Consider the following 21,631-nt stretch of genomic DNA (forward strand, 5'->3'; position numbering starts at 1 on the left):
TTGACACAGAGAGAGGAATCACATGTAGGCAGAGAGGCAGGCAGAGAAAGGAGGGAAAGCAGGCTCCTTGCTGAGCAGAGAGCCCAATGCGGGGCTCAATCCCAGGACACTGAGATCACAACCTGAGCTGAAGGCAGAGGCTTTAACCCACTGAGCCACCCAGGCACACCATGGAACCACACCTTCTTTATCCATTCATCTGTTGAAGGGCATCACAGCTCCTTCCACAGTTTGGCTCTTGTGAACATTGCTGCTATGAACATTGGGGTGCAGCTACCCCTTCTTTTCACTATATATGTATCATTAGGATAAATACCCAGTAGTGCAATTCCTGGGTCATAGGGTAGCTCTATTTTTTTTTAAGATTTTTATTTATTTATTTGACAGACAGAGCTCACAAGTAGGCAGAGAGTCATACAGAGAGAGGAGGAAGCAGGCTCCCCACTGAGTAGAGAGCCCCATGTGGGGCTCGATCCCAGGACCCCGAGATCATGACCCGAGCTGAAGGCAGAGGCTTTAACCCACTGAGCCACCCAGGTGCCCCGGGTAGCTCTATTTTTAACTTTTTGATGAACTGCCATATTGTTTTCCAAAGTGGGTGGAACTTGCATTCCCATCAACAGTTTCTCCACATCCTCTCCAACATTCATTGTTTCCTGCCTTGTTAATTTTTTCCATTCTAACTGGTGTAAGGTGGTATCTTTATGAGATTTTGATTTGAATTTGCCTGATGGCTAATGATGTTGAACATTTTTTCCTGTGTCTCTTAGCCATTCATATATCTTCTTTGGAAAAGCATTTTCTAATTGTTGAGACTTAAGAGCTTTTTGTGTATTTTGGATAACAGTCTTTTCCCAGGTGTTTCTTCCATAAATACTTTTCTCCCAGCCTGTGACTTGTCTTCTTGACATTGTCTTTCAGAGAGCAGAAGTTTTTAATTTTAATTAATTCCAGGTTATCAGTTATTTCTTTCATGGATCATGGTCCTGTATCAAAAAAGTCATCATAATGCCCAAGGTCATCTAGATTTTCTCTTATATTATCTTCTAAGAGTTTAACAGTTTTGTACTTTAAATTATGTGTCTGATCCATTTTGAGTTAATTTTTGTGAATAGTTTAAGGTTTGTTTCTGTATTCACCTTTTTGTATGTCAATCTCAAGTTGTTCAAGCACCGTTTTTGAAAACACTTTTTTGTCCTACTATATTGTCTTTATTCCTTGTCAAAGATCAGTTGACTACATTTATGTGGGTTAGAATTTCTTGTTTTATTTTTTCTTAGAGTTTTCATCTCTCTGCTTACATTACCCATTTGTTCTTGCATGTTGTCCAGTTTTTCGTTAACACCCTTTTAATGTTAATCATAGTTATTTTAAATTCCAACTCTAATAATTCCAAAATCTCTGCCATATCTGAGTCTGGCTCTAATGCTTGGTTTGTCACTTCAGACTATATTTTTTACCTTCTTGTATGCCTTTTAAATTTTGACTGAAATCCAGACATAACATACTGGGTAAAAGTAATAGAGGTACATAGGCCTGCAATGTAGTATTGAATGTTTATCAGACTAGGAGTTAAGCTGTGTTTACATTTGCTGTAGCTGTGGTGTCAGAGGCTAAAATTTCCTCTTTTATTTTTTTGTTTTAGTCTCCTCTTGTTATGTCTGGGTGTCCCTAGAAACTCCTAAAGTATAGCATGAAACTTGCAGGGTCTTTAAGTTATAATCTGCTGTTACTATATAGAAGCCCTGTTGATGTGGTGGTAAAATGTAAGTGGAAGGGAAGTATTCTGTAGTCCTATGATTAGGTCCCAATATTTTACTATGCCTTAACTTGGTATTTCCTGTTCCTTGGGTCAGTTAGGCTCTGGTAAAACCCAATCAGTTAGGATCTGATACAATAATTTTCCTTCAGAGCAGTCCTTGTTAAGGAGAATAGAGAAAGCCAGGTACATTTTTAAATGGCTACTTTTCCTCTCCCCTTGCCAGAAATACAAGGGAAATGGTCTCCAATCTTCACAGTGACAACCTGGTAGGTCTATTGAAGGTAAAACTCATGAAAGTGTGGGTGCCCACCTAAGACTGGACTCCCTTGAGGTTTTTCGCTTTTAAACTAGTTCACACTGAGCCTGTAGCAATCTGTCAATTACAGTTTTAAAGTGTTCTTACTGATACTGGCTCCAGCAACAGGCTTCTACTCCTCATAAGCTGTGATTCTGTATATCCATCAGAACAGCAGTTTGCCTTGTAACCTCAGTTCTTTGATGGATCTAAGAGTTGATTTTAAGTTTGTTCAGCTCTTTTATTTTTGGGAACATGGGAGTGATGACTTTCAAGCTGTTGACATGTCAAACCAGAAATGGGAAATATAAAGATTTACTTTTAAGTTTTCAAAACACATCTAGAATAATATGAATCATTCTGAAGTTTCAGTTTATCTTAGAATATCTATAGGTTGTGTGACCTTGTAAATGTATTTATTTATATTTTATTATTTATAAATTTATTTAATACATCTCTTTATCTATAAAATAATAATAACAAAGACTACTTTGCTGGATTATTGTAATTCCTAAGTGAATTATCTAAAACAACTAAGGCTCATGTATATTCAATAAATGTTAGCTGTAGTTATCACATTTTTATCTCCATCAGAACCCTAGACCTTGAATAAAAACAAACTATACAAATGTTCCCTAACTTAGGAAATGAAGAATCAAAAGAAAAGTGTCACTTGCCCTATCATCCTTTTGTGGTTCAGTCAGGACCAGAATCTGACTAGGACTGCTGCTGGCCTTCATGGCCCTGATGCTGTTACAAGACCCCTCCTTCTTAATGTCAAAGAGCAAATTCCGTGTTCACCTTGATCAAAACCTGTCAAATCTCAATTGTACTCCTTCTTGGACTGGACAGCTGTCTGTCCTATTCTGATGAATTTGTGGGTTTTGCCTACAAAAAGCATGATGGTTACAAACAGAGGGAATTGGAATGATATAGAAATATAGCCTGTTACCACTGAAGCAGACATGTGCCAGTGGTAGTACTCTGAGTGGGTATGAAAAATGTTCTGAAGTAGAGAGAGAAAATAAATCAATATATATAAGATGATATAGAACTCAGTAGAAGCTGCTGCTTTTTTCTGGGTCAAGATAGCCATATCTAACATGAGATAGTTCTAGTTCCCTGGCATTTTCTCTCTTGAAGCTGGACAACTACAGTGGTCTCAAGTGAAAGAAATGGGTATGGTAGCTATAGAGCCAGGGCACTGAGATCCATGTTAAAACTCATAAAAATTATTTACTAACTGTGGTGAGCTATATTAGAATAAGAAAGAAAGATGATGTACTCACTACCATTTGTGAGAAATGTAATACAGTCTAGTGAAAGTCTTGTCTATAACTCTTCATCCTCATTTTTTTCCAAGGGATATGCCAAATAGCCACTGAGTAGAAGCTCTCTGATAGCCCTTCTGTGACACAAGTTGAAGTAGAGAAAGGACAGGCTTTAAGACCTATTGCTCTCAGTATTCTTTATTTCATGGTCATTTGGAAAGTAAAAATTTTAATTAGCTCTTTAGCTCACACTGTATGCTAAAATCTGTACTAAATTAAAGATCTAAACATAAAAGTAAAATCATAAAATAAGTAGAAAAATATGAAGAATTACCTTTATAATGCTGATGTATCCATATTAAAAATGATAATGCAGAAATATAGTTACTGACATAAAAAAAATTTTCTAACATTTTTTACTCTATTTTGCAAAAATACATGTACATACAACTTAAGAAATTTCTAGATACACATTAAGATGTTAATACTCGTTATTTGTGGGTAGTTTAATAAGCTGTTTTGTTTCAAACAAGATGCAACTATATGCTGCCCACAAGAGATTAACTTCAGACCTAAAGACACATATAGACTTGAAGTGAATGGATGAGAAAAAATACCATGCAAGTGGAAGAAAAAAAAAAGAGCCAGGGTAATGATACTTGTATCAGACAAAATGGACTTTAAAGATTTTATTTATTTATTTATTTATTAGAGCGAGAGATCATAAGTAGGCAGAGATGCAGGCAGAGGGGGAGGGGGAAACAGGCTCCCTGCTGAGCAGAGTGCCTGAAGCGGGCTTGATCCCAGGACCCTGAGATCATGACCTGAGCCAAAGGCAGAGGCTCAACCCACTGAGCCACCCAGGCACCCCCAAAATGGACTTTAAAACAAAGACTGTAGCAAGAGGCAAAGAAGGGCACTACATAAGGATAAAGGGATCAATCCAACAAGAGGACTGAAGAGGATATAACGCTTGTAAATATCTTTTCACCCAACATAGAAGCCTCTAAAATACATAGAGCAAATTTTAATAGACATAAAGGGAGAAATTGACAGCAACACAATGATAGTCGGGGACTTTAACACACATGTACATCAATGGAAAGATCATCCAAATAGGAAATCAATAAGGGAATAGTCTTTGAATAACACATTAGACCAGATGGACCTAACAGATACACACAGAATATTTCATTCAAAAACAGTAGAATACAAATTCTTTCTCAAGTGCACATGAAACTTTCTCTAGAATAAATCACATGTTATGCCACAAAACAGGTCTCAATAACTTTAAGAGACTGAAATCACATCAAGCATCTTTTCAGACCACAATGGTATAAACTAGAAATCAATTACAAGAAAAAAAAACTGGAAAAACACCAACACATGGAGGCTAAACAACAAATGGGTCAATGAAGAAATCAAAGAGGAAATAAAAAACACCTGGAGGCAAATGAAAATGAAAACACAACAGTCTAGAATCTTTGGTAGACAGCAAAAGGAATTCTAAAAGATAATTTTATAATACAGGCCTACCTCAAGAAAGAAGAAAATGTTATATAAACAATCTAACCTTACACCAAAGGAGCTAGAAAAAGAAGAACAAACAAAGCCCAAAGCTAGTAGAAGAAAGGAAATATATATTAGAGCAGAAGTAAATGAAATAGACTTAAAACAGAAGAACAGAGAAATGAAACCAAGAGCTGGTTCTTTGAAAAGATAAAATTTATATACCTTTAGCCAGACTCATCAAGAAAAAAAAGAGGATTCAAATAAATAAAATTTAAAATGGAGAGAAATAACAACCAACACTATAGAAATAGAAAGAATTGTAAAACAATATTATAAAAAGTTACAATGCCAAAAATTTGGACAACCTAGAAGAAATGGACAAATTCCTAAAAATATATAATCTTCCAAAACTGAAGAGGAAAAAGTAGAAAATTTGAACAGACCAACTACTAGTAATGAAATTGAATCAGTAATCAAAACCCTCCCAACAAACAAAAGTCCAGGACCAGATGGATTCACAGGTGAATTCTGTGAAACATTTAAGAGGAGTTCATACCTATTCTTCTCAAACTATTTTTAAAGAAGTGGGGCACCTGGGTGGCTCAGTGGGTTAAGCCGCTGCCTTCGGCTCAGGTCATGATCTCAGGGTCCTGGGGTCGAGCCCCGCATCGGACTCTCTGCTCAGCAGGGAGCCTTCTTCCTCCTCTCTCTCTGCCTGCCTCTCTGCCTACTTGTGATCTCTCTCTGTCAAATAAATAAATAAAATCTTTAAAAAAAAAAACAAAAAACTATTTTTAAAGAAGAAAAACCTCGCATGGAGGACATGGGGACTTAGAGTGGAGAAGGGAGTTGGGGGAAATTGGAAGGGGAGGTGAACCATGAGAGACTATGGACTCTGAAAAATAATCTGAGGGTTTTGAAGGGACGGGGGGTGGGAGGTTGGGGTACCAGGTGGTGGGTATTATAGAGGGCACGGATTGCATGGAGCACGGGGTGTGGTGCAAAAATAATGAATACTGTTATGCTGGAAATAAAAATAAATAAAATAAAATAAAATAAAATAAAATAAAAATAAAGAAGAAAAACCTCAAAATTCATCCTACATACCCACCATTACCCTGATACCAAAACCAAAAACATTACCAAAAAAAAGAAAAGAAAACTATAAGCCAATATTTCTGATGACCGCAGATGCAAAAATCCTCAAAAAATATTAGTGAACCAAATTCAACAGTACATTTAAAATATTGTTCACCACGTTTAAGTGGGATTTATTCCTGGCACACAAAGAGTGGTCCAATATTTGCAAATCAATGTTGTAAATCACATTAACAAGAAGAAGAATACAAACCATATATGGTAGTAGTCTCAATATGTAGTAGATGTAGTAAAAGCATTTGACAAAACACCATATCCACTCATGACTAAAAGCTCACAACAAATTAGATTTAGAAGAAACATACTTAAACATAATAACAGCCATATATTGAAAAAAGTACAGCTAATATCATTCTCAATGGTGAAAAACTGAAAGCTTCTTCTCTAAGATCAGGAAAAAGACAAGAATGTCTACTCTCACCAGTTTTATTCAAGATAGTACTGGCAGTTCTGGCTGCAGCAATCAGAAAAGAAAAAGAAATAAAAAGCATCCAAATCAGCAAGGAAGAAGTAAAACTCTCATTATTTGCAGATGAAATGATACTATATGGAGTCTTAAGGACTCCACCAAAAAACTGTTAACTAATAAGTAACTTCCATGAAGTTGCAGGATACATAATTAATATACAGAAATCTGTTGCATTTCTATACACTAATAATGAAATAGCACAAAGAGACATTAAGAAAACAATTACCTTTACAATTACATTAAAAAAGGAATAAGCTACAGGAATACATTTAACCAAGGAAGTGAAAGGTCTACATTCTGAAAACTCTAAGACATTGATGAAAGAAAGTAAAGACCATACAAACAAATGGAAAGATATAGCATGCCCATGGAATGGAAAAATTAATATCATTAAAATGTCAATACTATTGAAATTACCTATAGATTAAATACAATCCCTATCAAAATACCAATAGCATTTTTCATAGAAATAGAACAAAAAAATCCTAAAACTTATATGGAACCACAAAAGACCTTGAAGAGCCAAAGCAATCTTGAGAAAGAAGAACAATACACTAGAGGTATCACAATCCCAGACTTCAAGATATATTACAAAACTACAGTAATCAAAACAGTATGGTACCAGCACAAAAATAGATACATAGACCAATGGAACAGGATAGAAAGTCCAGAAATAAACCTATGCTACATAAAGAAAGCAAGAATATATAATGGAGGAAAGACAGTCTTTTCAATAAATGATGTTGGAAAAACTAGATGGCTGCATGCAGAAGAATTAAACATGACCTCGTTCTTATACCACACACAAAAATAAACTTGAAATTGATTAAAGACCTAACTGTGAGGCTTGAAATCATAGAGCTCCTAAAGGAAAATGCAAGTAGTACATTCAGTCTTAGCAACATACTTATGGCTCTGTTTCCTCAGGCAAGGGAAACAAAAGCAAAAGTAAATGACTGGGACTACATGAAAATAAAAAAGACTTTTTCATAGCAAATAAAATTAAAATACAAAACAAAAAGACCAAGTGAAGATATTTACAAATTATATATCCAACAAGGAATTAATTAAGGAATTAATATGCAAAATATATAAGAAACTTATACAACTTGGAGTCCAGGAAGACAGCAGCAGAGTAGGGTGACCATAGGCTCACTTCATCCTGTGAATACAACTAGATAACTATCAAATCATCCTAAATATCCCAGAAATCAACCTGAAGACTGACAGAACAAACTCCACAACTAAAGGGAGAGAAGAGACCACATTGAAGAAGGTAGGAAGTACAGAGGTGTTGTTTGGGAGAGAAACAGATCATGGCCACTGCAGTGGGTAGGGAGCCACAGTTGCAAAGAATGGCAAGGGACAAACTGACATACTGGGGAATGCAAAGAGAAAATGCATCCCCCGTAGCAACTGGCTTAGAAAGTGAGAAGGGCAAAATTTTGTGAGTTCTTGCAACCAGCAGGACTTAAAGCCTTGAGTTCTAAAGGTCATCAGGCTTGCTCAGAGAGAGCCCAGAGGCATTGGAGCTGCTTTTGGAGAGAAGGCAGGGCAAACAACCTGCAGACATACAGTGCAGAAACAGAAATCTGAAAAGTACCTAGGGCACACAGCGGGAAGGTTGTTTGCTCATCTCAGATCATGTCCCAGAGAGGTAGCATTAATGGAGATACTCCTCCAGGAACAAAGGAACTGGTAGGCACCATTTCCCTTCCCCGCCCCTCAGCAGAAATACAGATCCACCTGCAGGAATCAGGGCAGAATGGACACTCACTACCTAAGTTGCTTACACCAAGACCCAACCCTTGTGCTCCGGTGGAACACCCTTCCTAGTCACACTTGCCTCAGTCCCAGCATGGAGGGCTCCCTCCCCCAGATAGACCAGCCCAAACCCCTGCCCACACCATGTCTCCTGACCCAGGAATTTAGCAGGGCCCAAGTTCCAGCAGCAATAGTGTCAGGTCTTATTTCACAAGTAGATGAAGCACATGTAGTTAAGACCCACCACATTCAGGCCAGGGACCAAACATTGCCCACAACAGGCAAGGAAATCTTCTGCAGATGAAGGCCCTGAAGGGTAAAGCAGCCAAGACACAACTGCTGAACACACACAGCACACACTAGAGACACTCCCTGTAGTTCTAGGCCCTGGGAAACAGGAAACTCTACACTGTAGGGTACAAGTCCTCTTTTTAAGGCCATTACTGTCCACAACAGGAAAAGTAGCTGACTTTCCTAACACAAAGAAGCAGGCACAGAGACTTAAACAAAATGAGAAGAGAGATGAATTTGTCCCAAATGAAAGAACAGGACAAGGTCATGGCCAGAGATCTAAGTGAAACAGATATAATGTGCCAGATAGAGAATTCAAAGTAATGAACATAAGGATACTTTCTGGACTTGAGAAAAGAGTGAAAGACATGAGTTTGACTCTTAACACAGAGATAAGGGATGACATAACATAGATAAAGGGTTCAATAAACAAAATGAGAAACACACTTGATAGAATGAACAGGCTGGAAGAAGCAGAGGAATGAACTAATGACCTAGAAGACAGAGTAGTGGAAAGTAATCAAGCTGAAAAAGAGAAAATTATGAATTATAAGAATAGACTTAGGGAATTCAGTGACTCCACCAAACATAATAACATTTACATCATAGGAGTCCCAGTGGAAGAGAGAGAAAGGAGGGCAGAAAATACATTTGAAGATATAATAGCTGAGAACTTCCCTAATGAGGAAGTAAACAGATATCCAGATCCAGGAGACACAGAGACCCCTAGGAAAATCAATAAAAGCAGATCCACCCAAGACATACTAGAATTATAATAGCAAAATATGGTGACAAAGAAAGCAATTTTAAAGCTGCAAGACAAGTTTCTTCAACAAATGGTGTTGGGAAAGAAGTGAGAGACCTGTACTCTGTTGGCAGGAATGTAAATTGATGCAGCCACTACGGAAAACGGTAAAGAGTTTCCTCAGAAAATTAAAAATAGAAATAACATATAATCTAGTAATTCTACTACTGGGTATTTACCCAAAGTAAATGAACACACAGATTCAAAAACTCCTATGTTTATTGCAGCATTACTTACAGTAGCCAAGATATGAAAGCAGCCCAAATGTCCATCAATAGATGATATGGAATATTATTACTCAGCCAGAAGAAAAATTAATCTTGCAATTTGTGACACTGCTGGACCTAGAAGATATAAATGCTAAGTGAAATAAGTCAGACAAAGAAAGATAAATGCCATTTTCTTTCACTTACATGTGGAATCTTAAAAGTAAAACAAATGAATAAACAGATAAAAAGCAGAATCAGAGCTATAAATACAGAAAACAAGGTGAGAGTTGCCAGAGAGGAAAGGGGTAGAGAGATGGGCAATATGGGTAAAGGAGAGTGGAAGATATAGGCTTTCTTTTTGAAATGAATAAATCATGGGGGTAAAAGATACAGCATAGGGAATATAGTCAATAATATTATAATAGCAATGTATGTGGACAGATGGTAGCTACACTTGTAATGAGCATAACATATAATATAGAGTTGTTGAATAGCTGTTATTCACCTGAGTTAAAAATAAGATTCACTGAAAAAAAGTGAAATAAAGCTAGTTTTGTTTAAAAAATAAATTTTTCCTTTTTTCTTCCCCCTTTTATGTATGTATGTATGTATGCATGCATGCATTTATATACGTACAATGAGTTGGTTCCTGGTAAACACAACAGAAGTTTAAAAAAAAAGTTCTAACTTCCCTTTCCCTCTTTTCAGTTGTTGATTTGAGTCACACTTTCTCCAGGAAGTTTGGGTTTGTTGGTTCTTTTCTCAAATAGCCAATATAATTCCTTGTCTCCCCTCTTTGATATTTTTGTATCCAACTGAATGGTCTTTTCAGGTAGAGTTGTTTCCTTATTTACCTTGCTGCCTTCCAGAGGCACGCTTGGTGAAGACTGGTTGCTTGTGATAATCTGATCTCCTCAAAACCTGCTTTGAAGGGTGATGTGACAGTGCTGAAACTTTAGGCAGCTGAAATGGTCAGAACCTTGTCCAGGGCTAGCACAGCTGGTCTGTGAGTGCAGTGTCGCTGCACTTTCTGTGACCCCACTGCTCTGCCCTGCGGCGGTGGCTGGCTCGCTGGCTGGTAGCTGGCTGATGGGACTGGGCCTTTCTTCATAAAGCCTTCCTCTAATAGCCTTGTTTTTGGTCAAAGAGGTGGCCCTGCTTATGTTGAGTTGTTCCATCTTTGTAGTATTTGCACAGCTATGCTTCCTTGCCAGAACCCCCATGCACATTATCAAGGACTCTCAATGCCATTAAACACATAAAGGATAAGCAGCAAAGGAAGAAGACAAAGGCTGAGAGGAAGAAAAAGGAGGAGCAACAAGGATAAAACAATGGGGACTGATGACCTTCAGTGCAGCAAGTTGCTGAACCCAACCTAATACATCCCACGTACATAATAATACCTACTGTTACACATGAAATTTAGCAGGGAAGCTACAAAAATAAAATTCTTTTGCAAGGGAAGGCCAGACAGCCATTTGTTATCAAGGGACCTATGCCTGCCTCTGATAGAGCCTGCTCTTACAGGTAAAGATCATTCTAGGCTTGTAAAAATAAAATGAGATGATAAATGGAAATAACCAGGTTTTATGGGTTATAAAACAATATGCAAATGCTTGGTGTTCTTTTTGTAAGCTCCTGAGGACAATGACAATGGTTTAATGTCCAATAGTATCTTCATGCGAGTTTGGAACAGATTTTAAACACCTGCATCTAAAGAAAATCAAATCCACCTACAGAATGAAGAGAATTGGGTCCCCAGGAGGGGAAAACATTTGTGGAAGATCCATAAATTGTGTGTGTCTGGGGAGTGGTTGTCACCTAACCATATAGCAAAAGTTTTCCCATTGATTGATTAGAATTGTTTTCTTTAGAAGCAATTTCCAAGAAAACGCCTGTGATTTCATTGTCAGTGAAACTGTTGACACTTCTTTTTTAAAGTGTCTGTTAACTTATAGTCAATTACAACAGGAGTGCATGTGGTACCCACATGAATGTATTTTGGTCACACTGCTTTAATAACTAACAATTGAAATCACAATAAGTGACTCCAAAGTCTGCTGCTGCTGCTGCTGCTGCTGCTGTTTGTTCTGTGAAAATGACCCTCTTTTCCATTTAGCTTCAATGCAGGAGACTTCATACCAGTTCTTCACCTGAATGCGTGACTCTTCAATCTCAGGACTCGCAGAATTAATGGAATGCCGTCCTAAGGTTGTTGAGTTCTGCGTTTATGGGCATTTCATCTCTACAAAGAAGTACCCATTCCCTCACTGCAAAGATGGAGACTGAAAGAGTTTTCTGTGGAAAAATCTTTCTTGTAACGTTCTTGTTACAACAGTCAAAAAACAGAAACAGACTGGAGAGGTCTGATAATTGGGAGATACCTTGCCAATGACCTGACCCTTGGTGTGGGGCTCCCTCAAAATCTGCAGTGTCTTTGGAGTTTCTCCTATGACTGTCTTGGAGAATAAACACTTTATGTTAATTTCCAGGGACTTAATTTTCCATTTTCTTTTTTAACAGGTCCAGTTAAAAACAAGAAAAAGGGTAAGTTAAGCTCCTGATTTTATAAAATTGTTCTCGTGTCTTTTCTAAAATTAGAAGGAAAAAAAACAAGGGAGTAATATTTTTATATATTCTTTCAATGTTGGTTGTCCACTGTTTTAGTCAATCACCTGTGACCTCCTTGAGTATGGTAGCTTCCATGAAACAAGAAGCAGAGATTGTTTTTCAGTGATGATTCATGAAATTGCTTCTCTAGCAGTATATGAAAGTTGTTTTTATTATTCTTTCTTGCTCCCTCTTTTATACAATTAAATTTACATCTCTTTCCTTAATTCTTCATTACTCTTTCCCCTTTCCTTTGTCCTTTCTTTACCTTCCTTTATGGAATCAATAATCACGTATAAATTAAGTCCTAAGACAGCTTGTGGGGACTAGGTATACCACCTCCCCGAAAGATGTCAGTACCCTGTTCTTGGCCTTAAAGCTATCCCTACCCTATGCCTTAGATAGTCAGAGAAAGTATTTCTCACTTTGGGGTTTCAATATCATTTTCTCTGTGATGGGAAAAGGAAAGCTGGAGGAATACCCTGATCTTTTGGTCCTTTCAAAGAAGCTTCTGGTTGAGCAGATCCATTGTGCCACTGTTGGGTCAGTATGTTTCTAATATACTTGCAACAAGATTGACCCAAGAGCTTGTACAAGCACTTGCATACTTGAATAGGAGAACCCAAAAAAACAGAACAAGTTCCAAAAGACAGAATTAAGCTATATGGTCCACTCCTTAGGACTAAAAAAAGAAACCAAATACAAAACCAGTTTTAAGTAACTATTTCCGTGTTCTGACCTGGAAAGAAAATAAAGTGAAATTAATGATTTTCACTAAAACACTTTAAGTAGGGGAACCTGGGTGTCTCAGTTGGTTAAGTGTCTGCCTCTGGCTCAGGTTATGATCCTGGAGTCCTGCTCAGTGGGGAGTCTGCTTCTCCCTCTGCCCCTCCCCTATGCTCCTGCTCTCTTACTCTCAAATACGTAAATAAAATCCTTTAAAAAATAAAAAATCAGGGCACCTGGGTGGCTCAGTCATTAAGCATCTGCCTTCAGCTCAGGTCTTGATCCCAGGGTCCTAAGATCAAGCCCCACATTGGGCTCCTTCTCAGCAGGGAGCCTGCTTTTCCCCTGTGTCTGCCATTCCCCCTGCTTCTGCTTACTCTCTCCCTCTCTCCCCTTTTCTCTCTCTCTCTCTCTCTCTCTCTCTCTCTTTCTGTCAAATAAATAAATAAATATATTTTTAAAATAAAAAGTGAAATGCTTTAAGTAAAATGATTCTGTTAAGATTTCTGGAGCTTTATAGAGTAGATTATCAGTCCCAGAGTAGACCAAAGAGACTGGCTTCAGCTACAGCCTGCTCCTTCTCTGAGCACGAGGGTACTCTGGTGGCTCACAGTACCATAGCCTACATGGAAAACCTGTGCCCCTGTTGTAAAGAAGCTGAGGATTGGCCTGGCCTCCTGAGCACCTGATCCGAGCAAAGTTGGAAAACAGCCAGAGAGCTGGGGTCAATGAAGAAAACCTTCTCCATTGGGCCTGGCCATTAGCCAAGATATTATGGATTTACAAAAGTACATTTGATTTTTTCAGCATGTCGGTTTTTTCTAGTAGCTTATTTTTAGAGCAGTTTTAGGTTCACAACAAAATTGAGGGAAAACTACAGAGCATTCCCATATATTTCCTGCCCCACACAGGGACAGCCTCCCCCACCAGATTATGTACTACCAAGAGTAAGTACATTTGTTATAATTGAGTAGCCTCCATTGATATATCATCATCACTCAAAGTACATAGTTAACATTAGGCTTCATCTTGGTACTGTACATTCTAGGGGTTTTGACAAAATGTATAGTGACATAGATTCCCATAGAATACAGTATTTACAGAATAGTTTCACTTCCCTAAAAATCCTCTCTGCTTTGCCTTTTCATCATTGCCTCCCCCTAACCCTTGGCAACCACTGATCTTTCTCTTTTTTTTCTTTAAAGATTTTATTTATTTATTTATTTGTCAGAGAGAGAGAGAGTAAGCACAAGCAGGGTGAGTGGCAGGCAGAGGGAGAAGCAGGATCCTCACAGAGCAAGGAGCCTGATGTGGGACTCAGTCCCAGGACCCAGGGATCTTAACTGAGCAGAAGACAGATGCTTAACAGACTGAGCCACCCAGGCACCCCACCACTGACCTTTCTGTTGTCTTTTTAGTTTTGCCTTTTCCCAAGTCAGTATGTAGCCTTTTGAGATTGGCTTCTTTTACTTAGTAATATGCATTTAAGTTCCTCTATGTCTTTTCATGGCTCAATAGATCATTTCTTTTTCTTTTTTTCTTTTTTTAAGTTTTTATTTTAATTCCAGTTAGTTAACATCCAGTGTTATATTAGTTTCAGGTGTACAATGTAGTGATTCAACAATTCCACACATCACCCAGTGCTCATCATGACAAGTGCCCTCCTTTATCCCCATCACCTGTTTCACCCAGCCTCCACCCACCTCCCCTCTGGTAACCAACAGTTTGTTGATTATAGTTAAGAGTCTGTTTCTTGGTTTCTCTCTCTCTCTCTCTCTCTCTCTCTCTCTCTCTTCCCATTTGGTTATATGGTTGTGTTTTTGTTTTTGTTTTTCTTAAACTTCACATATGTGTGAAATCATATGGTATTTGCCTTTATCTGACTGACTGATTTCACTTAGCAGAATACTCTCTACCTCCATCCATGTCATTGCTATGGATGCATTTCTATGGCTGAGCAATATTCCATTGCATATATATGCCAAATCTTATTTCTTGATTCATTAGCCAGTGGCCACATGGCCTATTTCCATAATTTGGCCAGTGTAGATACTGCTGCTACAAACATCAGGGTGCATGTATTCCTTTGAATTAGCATTTTTGTATCCTTTGGTAAATATCTAGTAGTACAATTGCTGGATTGTAGGACAGTTCTATTTTTCACTTTTTGAGGAAACCTCACACTGTTTTCCAGAATTGTTGCACCAGTTTGCATTCCACCAACAGTGCAAGAGGGTTCACTTTTCTCCACATCCTCGCCAGCCAACACCTGTTATTTCTTGTGTTGTGATGTTAGCCATTCTGACAGGAGTGAGGTGATATCTCATTACGTTTTGATTTACATTTCCTGATGATAAGTGATGTTGAGCATCTTTTCATGAGTCTTTTGGCCATCTGTATGTCTTCTTTGGAAAACTGTCTATTCATGTCTTCTGCCCATTTTTTAATTGGTCTATTTGTTTTGAGGGTATTGCCTTTGAAAAGTTCTTTGTAGGTTTTTGGATACTAACCATTTATCAGATTTGTCATTTGCAAATATCTTCCCATTCTGTAGGTTGTCCTTTAGTTTTGTGATTGTTTCCTTTGCTTTGTAAAAGCAGAAGGATTTTTATTATGAAGTGTATTTTTTTGCTTGTTTCCCTTGCCTCAGGAGACATATCTATAGAGATGTCATTATGGTCAATGTCAAAGAACTTACTGCCTATGTTCTCTTCCACGATTTTTATGGTTTCAGGTCTCAAATTTAAGTCTTTAATCCATTTTGAATTTATTTTTCTGTATGGTGAAAGAAAGTCATCCAGTTTCATTCTTAGGCATGTCACTGTCCAGTTTTCCCAACACCATTTGTTGAAGAGACTTTTTCTAACTGGACATTTTTTCCTGCTTTGTCAAAGATAATTGACCATATAATTGTAGGTTCATTTCTGGGTTTTCTACTATGTTCTGTTGATCTATGTGTCTGTTTTCATGCCAGTACCATCCTGTTTTGATTACTCTATCAAGCATATACTTTTTAACTTTTGTCACATCCCCTTTAAAATCAAAATTGTAATAAACCTAGAAAGCTCACTTGGCTTTGACAAAGACACCCTCTGCTCCTTAACAAGTCCAAGGGTGACTTTCCTTCTTAATAGGTAGACTTGGGAACACTCTCTAATTACAGCTACTAGATTTTTCTTTTCACTCATTCACTGGACCATGAATAAGCACCTTATATTTGTCAGGAATAGAGATAAAAGATAAAGAAAAATGGTGCCTGCCCTCAAAAATCTCCCAGTGTAGCTGGAATAGTGGAAGTACACACAAATAATTACAGTATGGTATCAAAAATGCTCTCATTGAAGCATGAACAGTGTGCTGTGGGAGCACAAAGAAAGAGCAAGTAGTTCTCCCTGGGAGAGTGAGGAGCCACATCGCAGGGGAAAAAAAAGAAAGAAAGAAATGGCATTTAACCTGGGCTTTGAAGGATGGGGGGAAATGGACATTCCAGCAAAGGGAAGAGCATACTCAGATCCCTCAGAAGCATGAAAGAACATGGCCTGTTTGGGGCAACAGCAAGTAGGCTAGCAATGTACCGAAGTGTAGGTCATGTGTGTGGTGGGGAATGGCAACCAGGTGTAGGTCATCCAATGAGTGAGCACTGAGAGAACATACTTGCTAGTGACAATAGAAGACAACTGCCTAGGCTAGAAGCCCTATAATTACAATTCTGAGAATCCAATGCCTCTGGCAGGGACTCGGATCACTGCCCAGCACTGCCACCTTGTATATGGACCATTATTAGAAGGAGAATGCACATAGGCCTTAAACATTTCCTTTGACTGAAAGTGATTTAGAAGCCATTTAATAAAGATTTCCTTGGACACAGTGAATAGGCACATGCCTGAAGAGGTAAATTGAGTTGTTCATTTAATTTCCATCTTTAATAGAATTTTCCCCTCCTACAACTAACTTGCTAATGTTCATTCCCTCTCCCTCCCTCGCCCTCCCCCTACCCTCACTTTCATTCACTTGTTTTTATTTGTTCTTTCAACAGTTTGGCCTTCACTAAAAGGTTAGTGAAGTTTAGCTTGGAAAAGAATGTGAACATTCTGTCATCGAAGACTGCACTGGAGAATTTTCTAAGTAGAGAAGTCTCTGGGCTTTTGTATCATGAAGTGTTCTGGTAACATCAGGAAATCTGGAGAAGGAAGTCAATCCTCTAAAGTCAACCTCTTGTCCAGGGGTCATTTTGTACCTGTTCCTCTCTGGGCCAACTTTCTGTAAGGATGCAAGTATGAGAAGTACACTTGCCTAAACCTAGTTACAGAGGAGCAAAGAGGACCAGCTGCAGAACAGGAACTTTTTCCCAACTGTCCTCTAACATTTTCATAAGTGAAAATCCTCTGTTTTCACTGAAACCATTATTCTTTTTGACTAGAGAAGTTTCTGGCTGTAATTATTCCAGAATTACATTAGCAATCACAGGAGAGTCACAGTCTTGACAATGAAGTTTGTCCTACCCACAGAACACCCTCCAGCTTCAAAGTCAGTTAGGCCTGGAAATTCAGGGACATAGAACAGTCTAATATGCACCTTTCTCTGTGTCTGTGCCAGTAGACACAGAGGAAGAAGAGGAAGAATAGAGAATAAGGAGGGAGAAGCAGACCTTACAGTCAGGCTAGGGAAGTTTCCTGACTGCCAAAAGTAAGTCAGTCTTCCTTACGGTACCTCAACCTTAGGAGGAAACTTAGAGTAATCATCAAGGCCAAACTCCCCGTTTCACCAGTGAGAAACTAAGGCTCAGGGAGAGAAAGGAATTTGCCCAAAGTGCATCTGTGGCAGGGCTGGGGCTTCGAGCCTTATCTCCTGACTACAGATTTTGTGTTCCTTCCACTGCACTAGCTGGAATTGAAACTTGGGTGCTGAATAAGCCTGACTTGGAAGCTGCCCAAATCTGAAGGGAGATGGCTTTCCTGTTCAGCATCTTGAAATTGGCTAATCTAGAAACTGGGCAGATCCAGTCTTTTGCGGCTGCTACGTGCAGGGAAAATAAGAAAGCTCCCTCCTGCCTCTAGGGCTCTAAGGCTACAGGGAGTCTCCCCAGGGCAGGAGCCCCACCGTGACCCCGTTGTTTCCTACCAAATGCAGAAGTCATTAAACATGGACAACTGGCCTCTTGAATTTCTGAAACACAAGGCATTATTTTTAAAGGGGGGCCTGATAAATCAGGACAGGATTCTCCTAAGAGCCTGGGGAGCAAGGAGTCAGAGTTGTTAAGGAGGTGTTTCAGTGAGACTTAAGAGGGTTACATTTAGAACTCAGACAGTACCACAGGTGGAAATACTGTCGCGGAGTCTGGTCAAAGCCTTCTGTTCCTGGGATTTCCACAAATTGTGAAAAAAGTAGTGAAAGGTAAAAGACACCCCTCGGGGTCACCAGTCGTGCATGAATTAGGCTGCACAGAGCAGAGGAAGTAAACAGGAGCTGTGGGTTTTGGTACAAGACCACAGTTATGACTCAGTCAAATACCTACATCCTGGTGGGAATGTTGGAAGGACTGGAATATGGAATAGAAGGGCCGGGATCCTTCTGAAAGGATAGCGAGGAGGGAAAGGGAAGGAGCTGGTGGGCTTAAGTAATAATGCTGGAGAATAGGGCCTCAGAGGAAAGATGCTGGAAAGCCAGATTATTTAGCCTATTAAAAATAGAGGTTGACAGGTGACTTAATGTCCGTAAGCATATGAGGGTTATTATGTGTTTGATGGTAACTATTCTTCTCTAGCTACACAAAGAATAAATTAAAAGCTCAAATTGCCACAGGAGGGATTTCAGCTAAATATACAGAAGAACTTCCTAACAGTGAGGGGGTGATAACCACCGGAACATGTTACCAGGGGAGTTTACAGAATTGCCTTTCCCAGAGATCTTTAAAAATAGGGTTTAGAGAGGTCAGCTGAAAAAGCAAAAACTGCCAGCTGCCTCCTCGGCTTTTTCTACTCTTTTTTCTACTGTTTCCCCTTCTTTCCTTCCATCTCTCTATCCGCCCCCTCCCCCACCCCCTACCTCTCATCTCCCAAATTCCTTCCCGATCCTCATTCGCAGCTGCCACCACCTCTATACCAACCCCTAGTTCCTGTACATCCCAACTTCTGTAGGAAACCTTCCTGGTGTTGATATTATTCCCAAGGTCAGGCTGTCCTCCTAGCTCCCTCTTCTCATCACATCAAGTCCTCCAAACTGGGCAGCAGACATGAAAGCCCACTCTTCAATGGTAGCCCAATTCTCCATTCAAAAAGGTGACCTGGTCACTTGGTAATTCTAATCTTTTGGACTCATCTGAAAGGTAACCTCCTTTATGAAACCTTCTCTGACCTCTTAAGCATTTGTCCCTACTACTAATATGGTACTTGGACTCCCCTGTGACTGTGTCTGTTTCCCGAGTAGACTGAGCTCCTTCAGGGTCATTTATTTCTGTATCTTCAAACCAGCTCTGTAAATAATTATTCATGAAAGGGGATAGGGTGTGTGTGTGTGTGTGTGTGTGTGTGTGTGTGTGTGTGTGTTGTATAATAAAGTGTTCACCTTTTTAGCAGCAGGAATTCCCAAAGGGCTGACTTTGTAGAAGTCCTGACAGTATATTTGTTTTGAGTCAATAACTACAAATGTAATACTGAATCTTGTCTTTTAGGAAAGAAGGCAGGACCTCCTGGGCCCAATGGCCCTCCTGGACCTCCAGGACCCCCAGGACCCCAGGGACCCCCAGGGATTCCAGGAATTCCTGGAATTCCAGGAACAACTGTGATGGGACCACCTGGCCCTCCAGGTCCCCCTGGTCCTCAGGGACCCCCTGGCCTACAGGGACCTTCTGGTGAGTTCCTCTGCCTCTCCAACCTTCCCCTAGGCTCCTTGCAAGTACTTGAAAAGAGCAGGTGTGGACTATCCTGAGGGCACTTCCCAACGGTGGTGATGGCTTTGGTGAACAAGAAGAACAGGTCTCCTATCTCAGTGGAGAGCTAGGACTTGAACAAGCCAGTAGGCCCTGACCTTCTCTAACTCTGCCTGCTCTTGACCTTTCTATTACAAGCCCTCCCTGACTCTAGGCCTCCCTGTAGTGAGCCAGGAAACTCCCATAAGCCAGAACCAGAGGCCCCAAGGCCCCACTAGATTTCCAGTGGGGGATGGATTTGGTCTGCTCTGATTTCCAGCATGTAGCACCAAATGTTTATGTCTGATTGAAAACAGGCTGTGGAGAGGAATGTTGGGGACTGGAAGAAATGACCAGCCCTAGAACAGTCTCATCCCATGAACTCTGAAGGGCCTTTCTCGTAGCGGTAGACAGTCACTGGTGACCAGGGAGTTAGAAACTTACAGGTCACCGGGGCTGGGGAAGAAACAAACACTGTCTCTAAGACTGAGGAGCCAAGTGCCTGCTCAAATAGCATCAAATCTCTTTGTGTCATTCCTCTTGGGTCCAGAAGGGCATCTGGAAGGTAGAGATGCCAATCCAAACCCACCTATTGGAATTGACAGGAGTCATACTACCAGGGTTTGGGTCAGTTGTTATTTCCTCCTGCTGCTCCCCTCTTGTTTCTTGGCCCATTAAGGAAATGGACTTTTTACACAGCTGATCTCTCTGGGTCCGAAAATTCTGTAGCAGGACTCAGATTCTTTGACTCAGAGTTCATATGGGGTTAATCAGCATTACTATGACCATAAGAGATGGAGTTAGAGGTTTTTGGTTTGTTTCTTTTGTTTTTTGTATCCCAGTCTTTCTACAGATACTGAGCACCTTCTGTGTGCAAGAGATATATTGATAAGTGGGCCCCGTTCTCACAGAGTTTAGGTCCCAGGGGAGGAGAGAGGCGATTAAGGAAGCAAGATATTTACAACGGCAATGCTTTCTATGAGGACCCTGAAAGAAAGGGAGCAAAAGACTAAAGACGCAAAGGGCACCGTCTCGGGGTCACGGGGTCACTTGGTGGCAGGAATGCACTGTCCTCTGTCTCTACCAGTGCTCAGTGAGGCTTGCCTTGGAGCCAGCGTTAGCCAGAGTCCACTTTCCCTGCTGGACGCTGGGTCCACTGAGGAGGCAGGTCAGGTTGGAGGAAGAGAAGAGAGCGGTATCCTCTCCCATCCCAGGGCCTGGCTGCCCAGAGCAAGGTTCACTGCCACTCACTGCCTAGCTGAGAGAGAAAGGGAAGGAGCATGCCCTCTGATTGTCCTGTCCTATTTTGCAGGTGCTGCTGATAAAGCTGGACCTCGAGAAAACCAGGTTGGCTGGGAATTGCTTTCTTCCTGGGGAGGAGGGAAGGCCATAAGGCTAGAACCACGTTCCAGTGGCTCCCTGTTAAGTTTGTGAAGATGCCCTGGGCGGGGGGGGGCATCCCAAAGTTGTTCACTCACAGCCCCCTCACGTCCCAAGGAATAGAAAAGCTTTGCCCCAGGGCCTGCCTTTAACTCAGCCTTTCCATGGCCATTTCTCCCCACCTCCCCACACAGAAGACAGAAGGTCACCATATCCAAGCGCAGTCATACCCTGAAATGAGCTGCCAGTCAGGCCTATCCACCCAAGCCTCCAACCTCCCACCCACACCAGACACCTTGTGGGCACTCAGACCGCTGGGGATCAGGAGCTTGAAAATCAGCCAACCAGCTCCAGGCCAAACATAGCCTGGGCTTCTGCCTTAAAGGCCTGAAGGGCTCCTCCCTTGTCTTTGAGCTTCCTAATCTGTCTGTATTGGCAAGTTGTGCTGCCTTGCCTTGGCTCATCTCAGCCC

At 40.3% G+C, this 21,631-nt stretch overlaps 1 protein-coding gene across 4 annotated transcripts in view; it reads left to right on the forward strand.

The window, feature by feature from the left end:
• Window positions 1-21,631, forward strand: part of EDA (ectodysplasin A) — a 477,063-nt gene that overhangs the window by 445,924 nt on the left and 9,508 nt on the right. For all 4 annotated transcript variants that reach the window (XM_032331771.1, XM_032331772.1, XM_032331769.1 and 1 more), the window contains exons 3-5: window positions 12,060-12,083; window positions 19,543-19,722; window positions 21,092-21,126. In XM_032331771.1, coding sequence (XP_032187662.1) covers window positions 12,060-12,083; window positions 19,543-19,722; window positions 21,092-21,126 — 239 coding nt within the window. The remainder of the gene's footprint in view (window positions 1-12,059; window positions 12,084-19,542; window positions 19,723-21,091; window positions 21,127-21,631) is intronic.

This window comes from Mustela erminea, chromosome X, assembly GCF_009829155.1.
Source record: "Mustela erminea isolate mMusErm1 chromosome X, mMusErm1.Pri, whole genome shotgun sequence".
NCBI classification, from domain to species: domain Eukaryota; kingdom Metazoa; phylum Chordata; class Mammalia; order Carnivora; family Mustelidae; genus Mustela; species Mustela erminea.